At 43.6% G+C, this 19854-nt stretch overlaps 1 protein-coding gene across 2 annotated transcripts; it reads right to left on the bottom strand.

The window, feature by feature from the left end:
• Positions 1 to 347: 347 nt before the first annotated feature.
• On the bottom strand, positions 348 to 19697 carry NINJ1 (ninjurin 1). Of its 2 annotated transcripts, none has more exons than XM_051627753.1 (4): positions 19519 to 19697; positions 9888 to 10122; positions 6467 to 6628; positions 348 to 3204 (listed from the first exon to the last, which is right to left on the bottom strand). In XM_051627753.1, exons 1-3 carry the CDS (start codon positions 19588 to 19590, stop codon positions 6474 to 6476), a joined length of 462 nt encoding a protein of 153 aa, XP_051483713.1. In that variant the 5' UTR covers positions 19591 to 19697; the 3' UTR covers positions 348 to 3204; positions 6467 to 6473. The 2 variants fall into 2 exon arrangements, with proteins under 2 accessions (XP_051483713.1, XP_051483714.1); XM_051627754.1 differs by lacking the exon at positions 19519 to 19697 and adding an exon at positions 17478 to 17534.
• Positions 19698 to 19854: the final 157 nt, after the last annotated feature.

The raw sequence follows: 19854 nt of genomic DNA, 5'->3' as shown, positions 1-19854 counted from the left end.
CTTTCCCAAGCCAGTCTGTACAAATTCATCTCGCTGCATTATTGATGACCTCTTTTGAAGGGAAATGTTTGCCTACAACCAGCAATGCTGGAGAAGAGGAGCAAACCAAAGAACCATTTAGGCCAACATGTTTTCCTGCTGCCCCCCAGAGATACTCGCTAAGATTTTAAATAAACACCTGACTTGAAAGAATAATAATCATGTGATGAAATTATTTATGCTTGAAACCAACTTGCAGATGCTTTTTTCTGAAAAAAAATACATGATGTCTGAAGGCTTCAGAGACTTAAAACACAGACTGTGTGTCTGAGGAGGTTTAGCAAATCTTACTTAATTACAATAAGACGTGACAACAACCCAGCATTCTTTTTATTTAAAAAACAACATCCCATTGCAAGTTGAATACTGCTGATGTCCAGGACAGGCCTGTAGTCAGATGGATGGCTTTCAGATCAGACTGTCATGTGTTCAGAGCCAAAAGAAGAGTCCAGGCTCTCTGAAGTTGCAAGTATCTCAGTTGTGATGCTTCAGTCACACTGCCAGGAGCTCAGGAGGATCCAAGGGGCTTGTTACTGTGAGCCTGGCTCTGGCAGACTTGAAGTGAACAGACACCAACCCCCTCCATGCAGATCTACACACCCAGCCAGCCTGACACCCAATGTGTTCAAGCTTGGAGCATTTTTTTCTTTCCCTCCTGTATGTCCCAAAACTGTGTCTCACAAAGTCTACTGGAATCTGTACTTGACAAGTCATCTCCTGCTGAGTGTTCCTCACCCCGCTGCTCTGGAGCCAGTGACTTCCACATGCCGCTGGGAGACAGGATAAACCAGGACAACAAGGTCTAGTATCTTCTGTTGGATGACAGCTTAGATGCTGTAAGAACAGCTACTACATTTTTCGGAGAAATGTGCTGTAACAGCTTGTTTGCTTGAGTGACCTGGGAAATCATGGTCCAGTACGAGGGGAATAAAACGGGAAAAGACCTGGTATGTCTGTACTGCAGCCCCGAGTGCTCTCAAGAGTTTCAGTGCATGACAACCATGATCATGGCCATGAGAGAGGGCCAAGGCACCCGGGTGGACAGGAGTGGAAAGCTACAACCAACACTGGGCCAGATCACCACCAGCTATAAATATGGTGAGCAGCAGCAGAGCCCAGGTGTCTGCAGCTGCCTGGAGGGGAGGAAGGATCACTCCAAAAGTGAGAGGATGAGCTAAGTGCCAGAAACACATTTCTTCCTATTTTTATGTCTTGATTAAAAAAAAAACAAAACAACACACTAGAAGGATAAAAATCTGGCAATTAAAAATATCTAATATCCATACATAAGTTAAAAGTAACTATCATTTGGATGGGTTTTGTATTTTGGACAACACAAAGCAACTACTTCAGACATCCAGCTCAGGTGCAGTGTTTCCTGCAGAGACCGGTCCTGCAGAGAGCCTCTCTGGACTGAATGGGATGCAGATGGGCAATTACTCCAGTGATTAACAAGGTGAAAGGCAACCAAAGTGCTACATTCAAGAATCTTATCAAAATTACTGCTCTATGTTGAGCCCCAGATAAATCCCAGCTTGGAAGGGCTCTGCCTACAGTCACCTCTTCAGTCAGAAAGAAAGACTTTTAGGATTTTCAGCACTGCTTTTTGGCCAGTTTGCTTCATTACAACATCAAAACTTGTGACAGCACGAGATGTAGGAACAGTCCTTCAACATTCACTGGTTTGTGAAAAATAAATACAGAAACTTGTCCTGAGTGTCTCCTGCAGAGCTTGTTCTGAGCTACATTTAAATCAACACACACAATCCAAACCATTGCTTGCTAGATACTGGTTAAATATGTGTTAAGCTGGAAATGAAGCAACAAAAGACAGATTTAAAAAAAAAAAAAAGTCAATTCCTTTACTAATCACACAAGTTTCTAACTTGTTTTCTCTTAGTAATTCTTCCAGAACATAAATGAAGATATGGCCCATCAATGGGTTTGGAATATAACTCAAGAGAAATGTGATCAATGGAACTTTTAAATGAGATGAGATACATAGAAGTCAAACTTGTCTCAGTATGTGTAAGAGAGCACTTAAAAATGAAGAGGATTTAGTACAAATCTGCATCAACAAGTAAGCACACTCTAGAAAACAAGGCTGTTTCTGATGCCATAGGTCATACTTCAGAAACAACTGAAATGTTGTTGCTGTAGAAATGTTTATAATCTACACCATTACCAGCAATATTATATTAAGAAAAAAGTGCCAGTCCCTGAACCAGCAGGTAAGAACCTAGAAGATATTTATATCTCTATATATATATTAAAATAAAATGTAAAAAAAATTATTGATTCTTTTAGCCAGAGTAACGAAAGTGCAGCAATCAATCTTGGAAAGCGGGAGAAGTAAGCTATAGAGGGATACATTGATTTCAGTTTGCTACTTGAGTTGCTGACAGGCCTCTCAGTGCCAGGTGAGCAGGTGAAGTTCACTCTGCATCCTCTAGTTTTCCAGCTGGGCCTAGGAAAGGCACTGCTGCTCAGGCAGAGCCAGAGTTGTATAAAATGCACCAAATACAGGGTAGAGAGGTTAATAACATGAGCACTTGAAGTGTGGTCCAGAGATGAAGCAACATGGCAGGGACTACCTGTGAGCACAGCTGGACAGAAGGCAGTTTTGGTGAGTCTCCTCTTTGCTTTAGCTGGAGTGACAAAAGCAGAAGGCCCAGTTGCCTGTGTGTCCACTGCCAAGGCAGAGCACAGTGGAGCACGTGGCTTCAGTGCCCAGAGAGTGACATAACGGACCATGTCACCAGCCCAGAACTCAAGCCTTGCCACTTCTCATCACACTGGAAATGACAAAGGGCTATAAAACCAAGAGCCATGGGAAAGGGGAAGTTCTGAGAAGTGCCACCAGTTGATATCACCTTGTTTGATGAGCTTATGCCACTTCTCTGAAAAGAAATGAGTTTCTACAGAAACTGAAGTGCCAATACTCCAGAAAAACAACGTCCTTTGGTTAAAATCAACCTTTCCTTAGATGCCAAACAGTTTAAATATTAACATACTGGAAAATTTTAGGTGCACCAATGTGTTGGTTGTTGGAAACTTGAGAGAACTCCTCAATATTCCAGCTTCTTCAGATTCTTTCTTTCCCACTGTATCCAAGTGTGTGTCAAGCACAAATGGCATCTATGGAAGAATGAATGCTTCATGTCCCTGAAACAGAGAACAAAAATACTGAGATGTTAGTGATACAATAATTATACATAGCCAGTGACAAATTTGCCTTAAAGGGGAAATTAAGCTTTCTTTGGAAAAGAGTGCATAACATTGAAGGGGAAGCCAGAAAGTGGTGGCCATTCACTTCTTCCTATGAGGAGTGGCTGAGGGAATCAGGGTTGTTTAGTCAGGAGAAGAGGAGGCTGAGGAGGAGACCTCTTGCTCTGTGTAACTGCCTGAAAGGAGGTTGGAGAGAAGGGGGGTTGGTCTCTTCTCCCACATAACTGGTGATTGGACAAGAGGAAATGGCCTTGAGTTGTGCCAGAGGAGGTTTAGATTGGGTATCAGGAACAATTTTCTTACTGAACGGGTTGTCAGACACTGGAACAGGCCGCCCAGGCCAGTGGTGGAGTCAACATCCCTGGAGGGGTTCAAAAATTGTGTGAACATAGCACTTCAGGACATGGTTTAGTGGGCATGGTGGTGTTGTGTTGATGGTTGGACTTGATGATCTTAGAGGTTTTTTCCAACCTTAATAATTCTGCAATTCTCTCAGAGGTTTCGGGAGATTGTGGCAGCAGACTGAAAAAGACATATATATTGTTCTAGTGGCATTTAGATGACCTGGTGTTTTTAGCAAGGGCAAAGCACTCAAATAAGCTGCTGGGTTTGTACAGATGTAAATTTGCTTTAAACATCCTTTGGTCTTGCTTCTACCTGACTTTACATCAAACAGTTACTGTTTCTACTTTACTGAGGCACTGTAAGATTATTAAACTGATTTCAGCAGTTCCATCAACCCCATGTCTGTAGGTGAACAACCACCCTGGCTGTGCAGTACGTGACATGCAGCTGGATGAGCCAGAACCATCCCCTCAGCAGAACTGGGGCTCGTGCTCCCGTGGTGATCTCAGACAACTTACACGTGAACTCGTTTCTCCTTTGAGACCTGACTTGCTAACTAGAGATTCCACAATCCTAGTCATAATTGAGCCACAGACCCCTTTGTGGTGACAGTTGATGGAGAGCAAAAGGAACAGTAGAGGAGAAACTCAACACAAAACGCTGTGGAGAGCCCCTTCTTGCCAGATGGTGCCAGATAAGCAGGAAGACATTGCACAGAACCAGTGTGAGTCAGCCAGATATGTGTGTGAAGGAAGGGAAAGGAGAGAAAGCCCATGGACAGGGGGGAGAAATCTGCAGGGAGATGCACTTTCTGTGTCTGCACAGCTCTGTTCAGGAGCCAGCCTGGCAAGTGAGTGCTGCCCAGAGCTGAACTGGCTTGCAACACACAAACCAGATGTCCTGCAAACTCTGCCACAGCAACAGGGGTCTTCAAAGCACTTCGCTGGTCAGTTCTGTGGCAGAGAAACAGAGTAGTTGTGTTTGCAGAACACTGCAGAAGCAGCATCTCCTGAAAGCCAGAAGAGATGCCAGGGAGCAGAGTTGGCCCCTGTGGTGGGGAGAAGCAGGACAGAGAACATGATACTAGCAGAGAAATGTGGGTGAGCTCACCCTTCCAGCATCCTGGTAAGACAAGGTGTGTGACACCCACCTCCTGGCTAGTTAATGTCTGACTTCTCAGTGTACCATTACATTAAGCCACCAGCTGCCTTGGGATGGATTGTCAGCTCATCCTCTCTACTCAGTGTACATTGGTGTGGAAAGCAAAAACTGCTTCTCTTCTCCTCCCTCTGAAATCTTTATTCCACTGTATCAGAAAGAGGTGCACCTGAGATTCTGGTATACCACCTTGTCCATTATTTGCATTTCTTGATACCTATTTAAGATTCTTGTCTCTGCCTTTTTTCCTGGCTATTGTCACATGGTTTTTCCTATGAAGACAGCTAAAATTCCAATATTGCTTCATTCAGTTCTCTTGGCCTTGCCAGTCCAATTCTCTGGTTAGTGTTTCAGTGCTGCTGTAATACTTACTGCTGAGAGGGATAGTCTACCTATAGTTCTGAAAATATCTCAGATCATCTGTGTCCTCTTTGCTGCTAAAATGAAATATTTCTTAGTTTATTTGTAGAGACTGTGGCCAGAAGATACAATAAAGTGATCTTGTTTCACTGTAGAATTCCACAGGTTCTGGTTAAAGCAGAGGATTCCACCCACACCCCAAAATAAATCAATTTCATTCTTCACCTTCCTAGCAATTTGTTGCACTGATTTCCCCCACACTGTTTAGAGTCCTGACAGGTTTTGGTCTGGTTTCCATTCTTGTTACAGATTTCTGTTGCACCATTCATCTTCAGATTAGGGTTTTAAGGGCCTTGTATCTTCTTCTTTAGAGAAAGGGCTTTATCTAGAAGTTACCTCAAACCCACCACGTTACCCATATGGATTGTTTGTGCAGGGGCCTGGCTTGCCAGGCAAGGCAAAGAACTCCTTCCTCAGCAGGTCTTGTCACCATGATTGGAGATTTGGAAGACAAAGAGCTGAGCAGCGTTGGCACAGCCAGACTTGGCAGTGCTATTTTAAAGGCAGATGTTGGACTATAGTGCTTCTTGGGCTACAAGCCTCCAATTTAGGTTAATCTCCTCCCAGATTGTTCACTGTAGCTAGGATGCTAGGAAGATAACCATTCTGATTCCCACAATTCCTATATTTGCCCTTCTGGATAAGTAAAAATCAAACTTTAAAATGCAGGTAGAGAAAACAGTATTGTTCTAAATGATAGAAAGTATCAAGTAAAGTGAAAGTGCACATCTTTGTGGGCTGACAAAAGCCCTGCAGCTTGGGAGGACAGAAAAGCCACACCATCTGCAGAGGAACTGAAGGGCTCCAATGACATGGGGTATTAAATGTTGGACTTAACAGCCCCAGTTACTTGGATTAAGTCTTCAGTGTTCATAACAGACTGGATGCAGTATACTGCAAACCTCTCTTCAAAACAGAATAGACATTTGGAGGAAGTAAACAATATTATTTCCTTTCTTGGCTTAGTCAGCAATGAGGAAAAGGAGTGGCTAAGTCAGAAGGACTCTGCACTTCCCATGTGTGACACATTCAAGGGGCCTCAGACAAAGTAAGATGTTGCCCTCAACTTTTGAACTCTACATTTACAAACACACTGTAACAACTTAGCAGTTCCTAGAAGCTTCTGCTTTTTGTGGTAGTCTGGAGTAAACTTGTTGATTTGTGAAGGGTGGGCCTGTAAAGACAAGCTGGTGGCTCTTTTGAAAGCTGTGCCCTAGGGTGCACTGCATTCCTGGGTGCTCTGCCCTGCCCTGATGGTGCAGGGACCCACACTCACCTCGGGCTCAGTGTCTTGATGCTGACTCAGCAACTGGCTTCTGCACTCCAAAGGCAGTGATGAAAATATTCACAACGACTATAATGAACACTAGTCCAGTTGCAAGGTTGTTGAGGAAATCCAGCTTTGCATGCTTTGCAGGGTTGTTCAGATCATATTTTACTTCAAAGAGAAAGGGGAAAAAAAGAAGTTTTAATTCTATGTATATTTCAAAATCCAGAATAAAAGTCTTCACTGCTACTGTAGTTCAAGACCTTCTCTTGCACTGAGCTATTTGCATCAGTCATACTTAAAAGGGAAGTTAGATTCTGCAGTGTCAGTAAAAGTGTTAAGGAGAGGATTTTTAATCACAAGGAGCCTGGCAGCTTCCAGTAATTAGGATCTAATCTCTGTGGATGCACATGGCAAGAAATGGCTACACAAACTTTACCAGAAATCTTCTGAATTCTTGATTTTTTGCAACTGGGTTTCGTTGCAGACATCAAGCATTTAAAAATTATTTCAATCTTGAACACAGAAAGCTCAAAGCCCTGACAGGATGGAATGAAGTTAAATGTCCTACAGCTTCCTTGTGGACAACCCAACTGCTTCCCCAGCACTGTAGTTCTCTTGTACTGGTGCCTTCCCAGCTGCACGTCCTGCTTCTGCCCTGACTCTGTTTTCAGAAAGCAAGGGCATTCTATCTGCTAAACAGGGGATGATTTCAAAGCAGTGGAACTGCAGTTCTTTTTACAGAGAGCATCAGTTGTGAAAACATTTTCTTTTGTTTCTTGCAGTTGTTCTTTGGTTGAACTGCTAATGGGAGTGAGGGAGGAACACCCAAGGTAGATAATATTCATGTAGTTTAAGATTTGATTCCCAGTCTTGTGAAAACATATGAATGAGTTACACTGGACTGATGATAAGAGTAAGGCACGTGCTTCCATAGGAAAGTTAGAAGTCTGGGGATGCTTGCCTGGCATCATGTGGAAGCCTCAGTGATTCCAAGGGTCTTTTCCAGCCTGAATAGTTCTATGATTCTATGATTCTAAGCCCAAGATTTTCCTGTCTGCTCTCCTGCAGTAAGGGCTCTGCAGCTCAGATTCTCTGATAAATTCCTTTGCTTCTAATGGAATGAGTGCTGATGAATTCTGGAGCATGCTTTGAGATGGGTTTTTGTCCCTTAACACTCTCTGGTTTTAAGGGTGCAGATCACTGGAGCAACTGTATGCATGGAGACATGAGGAGGAAATTCTTTGCTGTGAGGATGGTGAGACCCTGGCCCAGGTTGCCCAGGGAAGCTGTGGCTGCCCCATCCCTGGCAGTGTTGAAGGGCAGGTTGGATGAGGCTTGGAGCAACCTGGGCTGGTGGGAGGTGTCCCTGCCCATGCAGGGGGTTGGATCTAGATGATCCTTAAGGTCCCTTCCAACCCAAACCAGTCTATGATTCTATGACTTGTAGTATGTCCTGTGCACATGTACAGGACATGAGAGAATGTTTACACCTGACAAGTTTTTACAGCAACATAAATAAAACTGAGCTCCTTCTGATAGGCATCTAGACAGATGTGTAGCTTATGACTCTACTGCATGAGACAAACTTTGTGCTTTTAACACAAAAAACCTGTCAACACTGCAGAACTTAACCACGGAACCAAGACTTGCTTGCCTGTTGAAGCAGTTAAGTGGATGTGGTGGCAAACACATTGGTGATGCCGAAGGATTAAAAGCCAGGTTCACTTGGTATTCCTCATTAGCAAGTCTAATGCTGGTTTGGTTTCAAGGAATTCTGGGCATCTGTTCCAAGTCCTGTTTGCTAAAGCAGAACAGTCAAACACCACAGGCCTTCAAAGCTCTGAGGAACAGCACGGGGGAGCTAGCTGGAAAGCTTCCTGCACACCTGTACAGGCATGGAATAATTTAAGATCAGTAGAACTTAACCCTAAAAATCAGCTTCTACAGGTCTGTAAAGCACCTGGAGCTACGTGGGTGCTTGCATCCCAACAGTACCTGGAAGGACCCCAGTACTGTCATGTGAATGAAGCGGAATAGATTAAATGGAATAATTAGTCCTGAAGCATGGACAAAAGGCATTTCTGACGGCTGGTTTAAAAAAGAAATGGCCTAATGTGTCTTGTGAGTTAAAGGAAATCATGCTCAAACAGAATGGACACTTCAGAGGTGGCCCTTTGTCAAAGAAGAAAAGTATTGCTTGTTAGTTTAGGGTGTGCTCTAAATTTTGCAGCAGAATTGCAGTAATCCCATCTTTGTGATTATAGTATTTAAGATGAGGGTGCTCATGAAAATGTTCTTAAGAACAGTTATTCCTTAAGTATTTTATTATAGTGGGATTAGATTACTATGATTTCATGCCACTTCAACTATTTCAAGACATTCTTTGCTTTTTGTTCCAAAAAGTTAAGATCACCAAATCTAAAAATCACTCTCAAGGATGAGTTTGCTGCACATTTTTCAAAATGTTTTTTGTGAAAAGCTCTTCTTAAGGAGCAAAAGCTTTTAATCTCTGGTAGAGAACTGAGAAAACTGGTGGCTCCTGTAGAAAAGCTTTCCTTAGTGATAACCAGAATTCAAGACAATTTCTTCACAGTCCCAGGAGGCTACTTGGCCGTGTCTCCATATTATATGTGATTTCAAATTTTTAACTGAAGTCACTGCATGTGCACAATAGATGAGGTATGTTCTCATGGTGAAATCTTGCCCCAAGTAGCCTATTTTTCTTGTCAACTTAAATTTCAGTGTAACACAGGTTTTAAAATAAACCATAGTAAGTACAGTTCTATCATTCTCCACCTAGAGATTTAAGATGCTTTGAATAATTTCCTAAATTTAAAACTAAGCTGTTGGGTTTTTCTTTCACTGCTGTCAAGCCTTTGCTATCAAACCTTTGATTTGATTGCAGAAACACAAACTGCCACACCAACCTGAAGACAGACATTTCAACTTTCACTGTGGTTTCAGAGCTCTACATTCACAACGTATTCTTATAACTTTACTTATTAGATGACCCATAAGAAACAGCTACATTTCAGTCCTAAGATTAAGTAACTGGTCTTGTCAGAAACAGTATTGTGAAACTGGACAGGAAGCATGAGCCTATCTGGCCTATTCATGTTTATTTTTACAGTATTTCATAATTTTCCTTCCTCCTCAGGCCTTCTGGAAATAAAAGAATTCATGTTCTGGGCAAACGAGTATGAGGAGGCTGATCAAAATTGAAGATTCCACATAAAGCTGCTCTTACTCCTTTTGTTGCAGTATTTCTATAGTCTTAAAATAAAAATTTAACCAATTCTGAGGGAAATACTTTGAAACACAACAGCTTTTTAAAAACAAATGTGGAGTCTAGATACCATCTTATATGCCATCCTACAGGCTGCATTCCTGTAAGAAAAATACACTGGTTCTAGTTTTTGCTACATACCCAGGAATATCAGGAGCACTCCCACCATAACTTGCAGCGTGAGAGACAGGCTGATAAGAATGATGAGTGGGATGTAGAAGGAAAAAGAAGGTCCTTGCTCCATCACAGCTTTCAGCTGGGACGCATTGGCCATCAGCAGGGCAATGTCCAACATGCTCTCAGCAGCGCTCTTCTTGTTGGCGTAGTGGTTGAAGTTCATGGGGCCATTTCTTTGGAACCACTGGGACACCCTGCGCTGAAATTGGGAGAGAGGAAAGAGATTATTCACTTCTCTCTCAGTTGTTGCATCACCTGGCCCATCTGTTGATTTCTATGATGACACTGGTAGGGCCACAGCCGTACAGAGACACTCAGTGCATCTTTTCCACCATTGCCACTGTCCTCCACCGGGCAGGAGAGCAGTCAGGAAGTGTCTGCACTGCACTGTGGCAGACACACTTGTTCCAGCTTATAGGATCAGTCTAAATACTCAGTGTGTTTCTACCCTGGGGAAGATTAGGAGAGCTGAAAAGTTTGCACTGAGATAAGCTGGGAGGGAAAAGCCACCGTAAAACCATCAAGCAGACACCAGCTGCAGGCTGTGTGGGGCTGTTGGCAGCTCCAGCTCTGCTTGACCCCCTCCCTGCTGCTTCTTACTCTGCCCAGGTCCATCCATACCCAGTGACCTCTTTTTCTGTTGCAATATCATATGACCTGTGGTTGCCAAGCACTGCCCAATTACAAAGGAACTTTTCCCCCCATTTTCACATCAGCAGGGTTTTTTTTTGTTTGTTTCTTTAAAATTCCCCTGCAAACAAGCAGAAACATAAAAAACGACTGTAGGGCAAAGCCAGAGTTAGCTAACCCGGGAGGGATGAATAAAATGAGCTTTTCCTGATGATGATTCATGTGACCCCGGGTGAAATTTGATGGCTCATCTCCCAAGGGTGCCTGTTTCTCTACAGACTGGATGCAGCTCAGGGTGACTTGGTTAGGCTCAGATGCCTAACCCTGCAAGGAAGGCAGAGGAGAACACTCTTCTGCACTGTCTGAACAGGTCAGGAACTTCATTCATGCTGCTCTTACTTCTAGACTTTACTTTCAAATTAATACACATATATATATTAAAAGTAAGCTTATTCTAGCTGACTTCTTTAAGCCTGCTTCTTAGAAGACCTTTTTACCACAGAAATGTGTTCCTGGTTGCCAGAAAATACAGAGGAAAGTTTCACTTTGAAGGTTAGTTCATCTGCAGCAAAAGTGCTCTAATTGCTCTGTTCAGCAGCACTAATAACTCTGATTCCCACCTCCAAAGCCAGGTTTGCCACTGTCCAGACCTAAAAGTGTCCTTTAAAATAGGACAGATATTGATGCATACAGCAAACACATTGCCAGTTTTCCCAGGGCATTCAAATACCAAAGCTGACCTATTTTCACCAGACATGTTGTAATCATCCACAGGCTAAATATTTTCCCAAGTGAAGAATGCCATGGGGCAGCCAGCAGACTTCTTTCTGTGAAGAGGAGGAAGATGTGTAACCATAGATTCATGCAGATGGCTTCTGTACTGAGACTAAGCTCTCAGGAAGAATCACAGGGGTTGGATGGGACCTCTGAAGATCGAGTCCAACCCCCCTGCTGCAGCAGGAACACTCAGGGTAGGTCACACAGGAACGTGTCCTGATGGGTCTTGAAAGTCTCCAGAGAAGGAGACTCCACAGCCTCTCTGGGCAGCCTGTCCCAGGGCTCTGTCACCCTCACAGCCAAGAAGTTTCTCCTCATGTTAAGGTGGAACTTCCTGTGTTGTCACTTGGTGCCGTTTCCCCTCGTCCTATCACAGGCACCACTGAACAGAGACGGGCCCATTCTTGACACCACCCTGCAGATATTTATGGACATTGATAAGGTCCCCTCTTAGTCTTCTTTTCTCAAGACTAAACAGCCCCAGGTCTCTCAGCCTTTCCTCATCAGGCAGGTGTCCCTTCATCTTCCCTGTAGCCTCTGTTGGACTCTTTCCAGCATCTCCCTGTCCCTGTGGCTCTGAAACAGACACTGACTTTGTCAGGAAGAACTCAATACTCATTTGGTTTTGTCTCTAGCCCACAGCCTAAAAATGCAGTTTGCCTGGGGCATCTGTCCCACATTTGTCACCTTTTCTCTCCCCAAGGAGAGCCTTCTTCCCCCTCCCGTATTAAACCACCACAGTATTTGGATGCTTCAGAAAAAATACTGTCATTCTATATACAATCCACTGTATTTTTATATACTATTAATACTACCCACCAGAAGCACTAAACAAGGTGCAGATATTAATTTTCTTATGAGAAGCAGCACAGAATATATGCTGGCAGTACTCAGTAGAAAATTCCAGACTAGTGATACATCATGGGGTATTTGTTGGTAAATTCAATAGAAATATAGCCTAATAAAAGTTTACTAAAATAATGAATTTGCTATACTAAGGGTTGTTTTTAAAACAAGGTGCTATCAGTCAACTATGCCAAGCATCCTGTAGGTTGTGACAACATCAAGTCTTCTAAGACCTGTGGGCCTACAGACACACTGATGTGGATCCTGACCCACCTGGGCAATCTACCAGCGGGAGACTGGAGACAGGACCAGGACAGAGACAGGACAAAGACAATAAAGGACTAGAATCAACAAAGACCCCACAGAGACCCTCGAGTATGCATAATTACAAAGATAGCCAATTCCAGGAAATAAAATGACTATGTAGAAGAATTCTGGGAACTCATTGCCATGGAACTGAAGATGCATGTTTTTTGGTGTATATTAGTCGGGGTGTTTCACTGACTCCTTGGAGCACTCATGGTGGAGGATCCCCAGTGCTGCCCAGCGCTGCAGCCAAGAATGCCTGCTCAATAACAGCTTGGTTGTTGTTCTTGGGTCTTGATCTCGGAATCCTTACCCAGCCGCACCAGCCTCCCACTGCGGGGAGGAGTGTTAGAAAGCCAGGGGGTTTGGAAGCTCCGAATTTTTGTTTCACTAACATTTTTCACTGCTTATTGTACAGTAAAAAGCCATTTAGCACCTGGCTACCTCATGCTAGTAGTGTAAGAGGAGATGGGGAACTACATGTGGAATAGCAATTTCTGGGCATGAATTGAAAAGCAACTCTTTTCAGTAGACTGTAGAAGATGATCTGTTTTGTGACAAGTTCATAAGAGAGGAGGTTTTCTCCTACGTCTAGCAGCTCATGAACTCCATCCTGCAAAAATACTGACCTTGAAATATCCACTGAGTCTACAGGGGTGCAGTGTTTAACACAGGCAAAAACTTCAGGAAGCTGACTCAGTTCTGAACCCTGATGGAAGGGGAATGTAGTGAAAACATGACCACACTTTTTTTCACTCCGTGTAGGAATGCCATCAGCTTCATGATATAAGACAGTTTCTACATACACAACAGAATATGGTATTTTCTTTTTCCTGGGGAAACGTACTGTTAGGACCTTGCTGTTTGCTGATCTTCTGTATGGTCAGGCTGCAGGTAGACACAGCAGCCTATGGGCTCTGAACTGCAGTGGAGGGAAAGGGCTTGAGTCACTTCTGAACTCCAATACATGGAGATTTTTCCAAGCAGGGTGCTGCTAAGGCAAACTAAGCTAAAATTTCTTATTCCTGGAACAATAACTCAGCTATTTACTAAGTTTAGATTCTAAAAAATGTCATTTTACTCTGCTAAGAGGCTTTCGGCTACCACTCCTGAAAGCAGAGCAGTTCAGAATCAAAATCAGGCATATGGAGAACTGAAACATGGGTTCTACAGTACAAAGCCTTTTCTCAGCCTGTGATCTTGTCCTCTGCCAGGAAAAAGGATCTGTAATCATTGAAGCCCCACAAACAATCACTTCCCATCTCCTAATTGAGAAACCTAGTCTCCTTACTCATGCTGGAAAACCACAGAACAAACAAAATATCTACAAATTAGCCTTGTCTTCTGGAAGCAAGTTGAAGTCAACTGCCAGAAGTAATGAAACAAAAGCAGCCAGTACTATGGCAGCAACTCTTAAGATCAGACTACACGTTAACCAGCAATATAGAGAGAGATAATGAAAGGAAAGCTCTTGCCTTAAGCTCTGGATAATGACACTCGTGCATCAGAAATTGTATGGGAACTTTGCTATGTGGCTTTACGGTTTCAGGGAGATTCCAAGCATTTAGCAGCATGTGCAGCCCACAGCACCAGCTGCACTTACCGAGCTGTTACTGTCTGCAGGGGGAATGTGAAACTTCTGGCAAGTCTCTGGGACACATGGGAAGTAAGGCTTTTCCTGCAGTGTCCCTTGGCAAGAGATCAGTACGTACCCAGGTGACCTGCTTCTTGTCCCAGTGTAATCAGAACACCTCATTACACACTTTCAGTGTTCAAATTACGTGGTACGGACAAGCTGGTCCCTTCAGCTGGTGTCACCAAATGAGTCTGAGGAAAAGCAGCATGTGTGCTCACACGTGTGTGCATGAGGGCAAGGGCAGCTGCAACTGCTGCATCGTCCTTCCCCTGCCAGTAACCTGCTCTCAGGACTTCTGTCACCTACAAAGCATCAGCCTCTGAGCAGAGCAACCTGCCATGCTAGTCTACATGCAGTTATAAAGAAGAGTGAAAAGCCCCCTCCTCTTGCTCCACCAGTGACAGAAGGAAGCCCAGGGAAGGGCTGATTCCCCAGATACACGGAGCTGTCCCACAGGCAGCGCTGCTCTGCATCTGGCATGGTTTGCTTGCCAGTTTGCAAGGGTACAGCCAACAGCCTACACCACAAACTGGCTCCTATTTTTGCTTCTGTCAGGCCAAACCTTCACGCCGGGACTGGATCCACAGTCTTACTGACAACTGTGTTGCTGCAGACTATGCAGCTGCTTTGCTTCACTTGTCAGTTCAACGGCTCGAAGAACTGAGTCCGTTTGAAATAAGGATTTATTAATTACATTAATTAATAAATAAAGTGTCACTGAGGCCAGTGTCCTTAGGTGCTGAGTTTCATGACTCATGTTGAAGACCCACCTGGTGATTCAACAGGAAAGGCACAGCACTGAAATTTGAAAACAAGTAACAAAGTATCTTTGCTAAATACAGTAAAATGCTATAGTAAGGATTTATGTTTCAATCACAGCATTGAATTGCTACTTCTGACAAAATTTACAAGGCTGTTTGCTCACTAGAGAACTTATCAAACACCAGTGACTGCTGAAGTAGTCAAATGAATGTCCTAGAAGTCTGACCAAAACCAAGGAAAGCCCAAGAGTAGTTATATCTTTTTTCTTGTCCAACTTCAGCTCATTGAGTTTCCCTAAATGGTCCCAGTTATTCTGTCCAGAGAAGACAGGTGGAGTTGACATGACAGGCACCTGTAATCCACAGAGGAAAACACACTAGTGAAAATGACACCCATTTTGCATCTGTGTTTAGGATTGAGTCATGTTTATTTTGGTCACTCTACCCTATGAAGGCAGAAGGAATGAAGTTATTTGGATTTTGAGTGCAAGTTTTTAGGGTTCATTTCTTCTCTTTTGATACCTTCCTAGGTGCTTTACTTAGCTTCTTACATGTCTTCAACCATATATATGCTCCTCTAAAGAGACTGGGTTTTCTTAACAAATAAAAAACCCCACCAAAAACCAAAACAAAAGCCTTGTAAACCTATAAAAGGCAAGGCAAATATTGTCTGAACCAACAGAACCAATAGGACCTCGACATTTCCAAGTTAATAGTCAGATCTTTTCTGAACACTGAATTTACTGTTCTCATAATGAAGTTAAAAGATAGTTGCAGTAGTACAAGATTGGTTACTGTTTTCTGCTGAAATCCCTAGAAAGCCAGTACTGTGCAGTTAGCAAGGGGAACTTCCAATTTCCCAAATGAACACTTAGAACCAGAAAGTGCAAAGTATCAGCCAACACTGCAGCCTGAGACACCTCAATTTTTATTTGCAATTTCTAATTGCAGCTACTTAATCTCAGCTGGGACTGCAGGATGCAGAGCTCAATGTGTTTTGCATGTCAGGCCCAGGGTTCTGAAAACATACAAACACTTATTTTAGCAAAGGTACAGTGTTAGCACTAAATACTTTCATGGTGTTCTAACCTTCAATCATTATGCACTAGAATAATTTTATTAAATACAGGAGATCCAGAGTTTTGTATGGGATAACTGGGAAAATAATGCTGATTTTTGTTTTATATTCCAAACAAGGTTTCTAAGATCTGTCCTTCTAATTAACATCTTCCTTGAGCTGTTAGAAGGTTCTTTGCTTTCATGTACATTTACACTGAAATAGTCTTCATAATCTTTAGCCTACAGCTTACTCTGCACAGTTTTCTTTCTATTTTACATTAGTGATTACTGTATCTGTATAGCAGCTTTTAGACACTTGTAGCAGCAAAACAGCCTTGACTCAAAATGAGATTGGACAAGCTTGATGGTCACTATGACCTCTGGGTTTGTAATGTCATGGAGCTTCCTTAAACTCATGTGTTTAGGGACAGTCCTGATTTTAAAATAATGGAAACATGCTACATAATAACGAGGTTGTGTAAATAAAAAGCTGAGTCATACTGATCTCACCCTGGACTGTTCTTACAGTGTTTTGAAAGTCTATCTAACCAAAACTGTTAAAAAGATGCTAAAAAGCCTTTTTGTTTAAAAAAGTAAATGTATAAGTTCTTTAAGATAAACATAACATGGCAAACTTTTCCAGGTCTTTTAGTGGTAATTTCATGTTCAGGAAAAAGTCCAGTTATACCAAAAAAAGAGAAGGCTCATAAAAGGAATAACACAGGACTAAACCAGAAAGCCATTTCAGAACTTGACCTTTATTTTCTTCTAATACCAACCCTACAGTTACATACTTGAACTAGTAACTTTATACAATAATTAATAATCCTCATAGATGTAGAATTTCTGTCCACGTCTCCATCACCTAAGTACTGCAAATGTAGTGGGCCAGATGTGGCCACTCTGAAATCAGCCTTCCCCTCTGCCTCACACTTGCTGACCTAGAAATACAGGGACAATATTCTACAAAGAAAATAAATATTGTCCCAACAAAAATATTTAAACACCTAATGATTCTGTGAAATGAAGTAATAACCTGAATTTGTTCATACAGCTATTTCCATAGAAGCTTTCACCTGTATGATTTTTTTTTCTGTCTTGCATTACTACTGCTCATTCCAGTGACCTGGTCTTACAATACTAGGATTCTATGATTGTGGGGCTTCTCTCATCTGGACTGTGGGCTGCCTATTTTGTGTTGTTAAAGCACTTTTTGTTTATTCTAGTTACTTAAAAAACAAGCAGACAAAAATTTATCACCAATAGTATCAGTATTTGGAGTATATAAAATACGTAAAATGTAATTTGATAGAAGTAATGCTTTAGAACATGCCATTTCACCCTATAGGTAGTAAAATTACTGCAAAGTCCCACAGATTTGAAACTTGTTACTTGTAGGATGATGTCAGGAAACTGCCATGTCCCAAAGTGACCTGTGAGTTAATACACAACCTTGAATACCCATTTAGTAATAATATGACTATAAGAGAATCCAACTACTCCAGAGCTGCTCTTTTCTACTCCCCAATTCCCACTCACCTTTCTCATAGTTCTTCTTGACTCTTTCAATTAGCATCTCCTGTTATCTTGGAAACATTAACTAGAAACTAGATTTTACAACCCAGTGAATCCACTGTTGCAATATAAACTATGAAGAAAAGCAAATAGAGGAAGATGAAAAAACAGTTACTATATGCATCTGTATGAACAGATCCTATGCAGAAGTGGCCTGACACTTCTTCCAAGTGTAACTATTGACATTAGTCAGTGAGGTGTGCCAGGCCAAACCAGTATTAGACACAAGGAATTTCTTGCTTGTAAAAGCATGAGAGCTGCTGAAAAAATGTAGCCAAATTAACGATGGAGTTAAAATTAATCACATAAACCCCTGTGTAACCACCTATTCAGAATTACAGTGGGCTCAGCCAGTCTTTGTATGATTCATGAGCTTCTACTGTGCTTTGAAGGCAAGACACCTACATCTGCACTTGACGTCAGCTCTTCTGTAAGAGAAGGTACCAGTCTGCTGCTAACGATCTGCAAGAGAACTGATTTTAAAGAGCGGGCAGATGCTAGGATGGGCAGTAAGCAAAGCAGGGTGGTCCAGGCTGCAGTGCCTGTGAGCATTCCTAAAAGCAGACCTGCACTTCTGACTCCAATGCTGAAGATTCGGGCACCTGAGGATTTTGCAGTCTCGCCAGTTTTGGTTGGCTGCTGAGCTGGGGCATTCTTTTGTTTGTTTGAATTGTGAATTTGGTCATATTTTTTAAGGTACCTTCTACTCATAGACTGGCTTTTAAGAAAACTGTCCCCATCTGTTTTATCTTGCATATACTTTTTTTTTTTTTGGTGAGAAAATGAAAAAAGAGCATCTATAGAGTTCTCTGAAGTGCTGCTGTACATGTATAATACAACGGTATGTCTTGCTGCTTATTCTTTATTTAGCACTCACATAAAACTTGCAGTTTCTATGGAAAAGGTGTAACAAAAAGATGACTGATTGCAACTGAAAATGAAGCAAAACAGGAAAGTTGCAGAAAAATTCTTGGAGCAGACCAAGTTAAAAAAAATAAATAAAATCTCCATGACTAGTACTTGTGATGCAATCACAACTCCTTGTCAAGAAAAAAGAAAGTTGCTGGGAAGTCAGTGGCTTAAAGGAAACCCCTTCAGGCCTCCAGTTTGACCCCCATGCCCCAGCCTTGATTCTCTTTGGGTACTTTTCAAGATTTAGTAAAAGCAGGTGTTTTTTTTCTTTGGCATGGTATTCATGACTACAGGGTTTGTCAGGAAGGGAGGGAGCAGACATCTGCTACACAATCAGTCCAGTCTGTCCACAACCAGAAAGTTTTATTAGTGATGCAGAAGGTGGTTTAGTACAACTGTTTTATGTGGCAGAGTCTTAGGTTGGAAAAAGGGCTGCTTTTTAGAGTTTAGTCTCTTCCAAAACAACATAAAAGATGCTTTTTTACAAGTCTGGCTTTTCAGACAAGTGGCATGCTTGGAAAATATCCTTTAGGAGTAAACAGAAAATGGGATGTCAGACTTTCCAGTGAGGATCTCGAGGCATGTTTTGACTACCTGGAGCAGTGAAAAGCCGGGTATTCCTCTGCTTGCTTTCGTTTGCCTTATTGTGAGGGAAACAAAACAAAACACGCAGCCCAACCCTTTTAGTAATTCCTCCTTACTTCTGTGCTCACTTATCTCCTGTCTCGATATCCCTGAGTAACTTTCCCCCCGCCCGCCAGCCGGCCCGGGTGGGCAGCCCCGGCTCCGTGGGGCGCTCCGTGGGGGGCTCCGTGGGGAGCTCCGTGGGGCTCCCGGACACACCCGGAGGCCTCAGGGCCGCCGCGCGAGGGGCTGCGGGCTCAGCCAGGGACCAGACGGGATTTTCGCTTCCCTCCTGCCTCGGCCTCGCCTGCCTTTGCGGCGAGACGACGCGGGGCGCCCGCAGCAGCATCCCCGGGAGGCGGGCGGGCAGACACCCAGCCCCGAGCGGCTCCGGTGCCCGGGCACGGCCACCCCGGGGCACCCGCTCCGGCCCCGCTGCCCCGGCCCCCCGGGCCCGCCCCGGCCTTACCCGCTCCGCGGCCGCGGGCTCCGCGCCCTCCGCCCGCCCGTTCAGCTCGTGGGTCTCGCTGCCGGAGTCCATGGCGGGCCCGTCCGTCCCGGCGGAACAGCCCCGCTCCGCAGGAAGGTTCGGGCGCCGCAGCGATTCCCGGCGGGATGGCGGCCCCGGGAGCCCGGGAGCCCTGCCTCCTTCCCTCCTTCCCTCCCTCCTCACACCGCCCCGGGGGCTGGCCCGGGCGCTGCGCTGCCCTCCCGGTTCCCTCCCGCCTCCCCCGGCCTTTGCTTTTAACACCAAATTAACAGCGTTGGCCAAAAGCTCCGCGCTGCGCCGGGGCGGAGCGCAGCT

This window comes from Apus apus, chromosome 9 (assembly GCF_020740795.1).
Source record: "Apus apus isolate bApuApu2 chromosome 9, bApuApu2.pri.cur, whole genome shotgun sequence".
Classification (NCBI taxonomy): domain Eukaryota; kingdom Metazoa; phylum Chordata; class Aves; order Apodiformes; family Apodidae; genus Apus; species Apus apus.
Note: the sequence above shows the minus strand (reverse complement) of the source record. Positions and strands in the feature narration are given on the sequence as shown.

Bases quoted from the DNA above. Each gene is read 5' to 3' on its own strand.
- NINJ1 (XM_051627753.1), bottom strand. From the start codon at position 19,590: ATGGACTCCGGCAGCGAGACCCACGAGCTGAACGGGCGGGCGGAGGGC. The intron at 10,123-19,518 runs GTAAGGCCGGGG...TCCCAATTTCAG, and splicing joins AGCCCGCGGCCGCGGAGCGG to CGCAGGGTGTCCCAGTGGTT. The intron at 6,629-9,887 runs GTATGTAGCAAA...TTCTCTTTGAAG, and splicing joins AGTGCTCCTGATATTCCTGG to TAAAATATGATCTGAACAAC.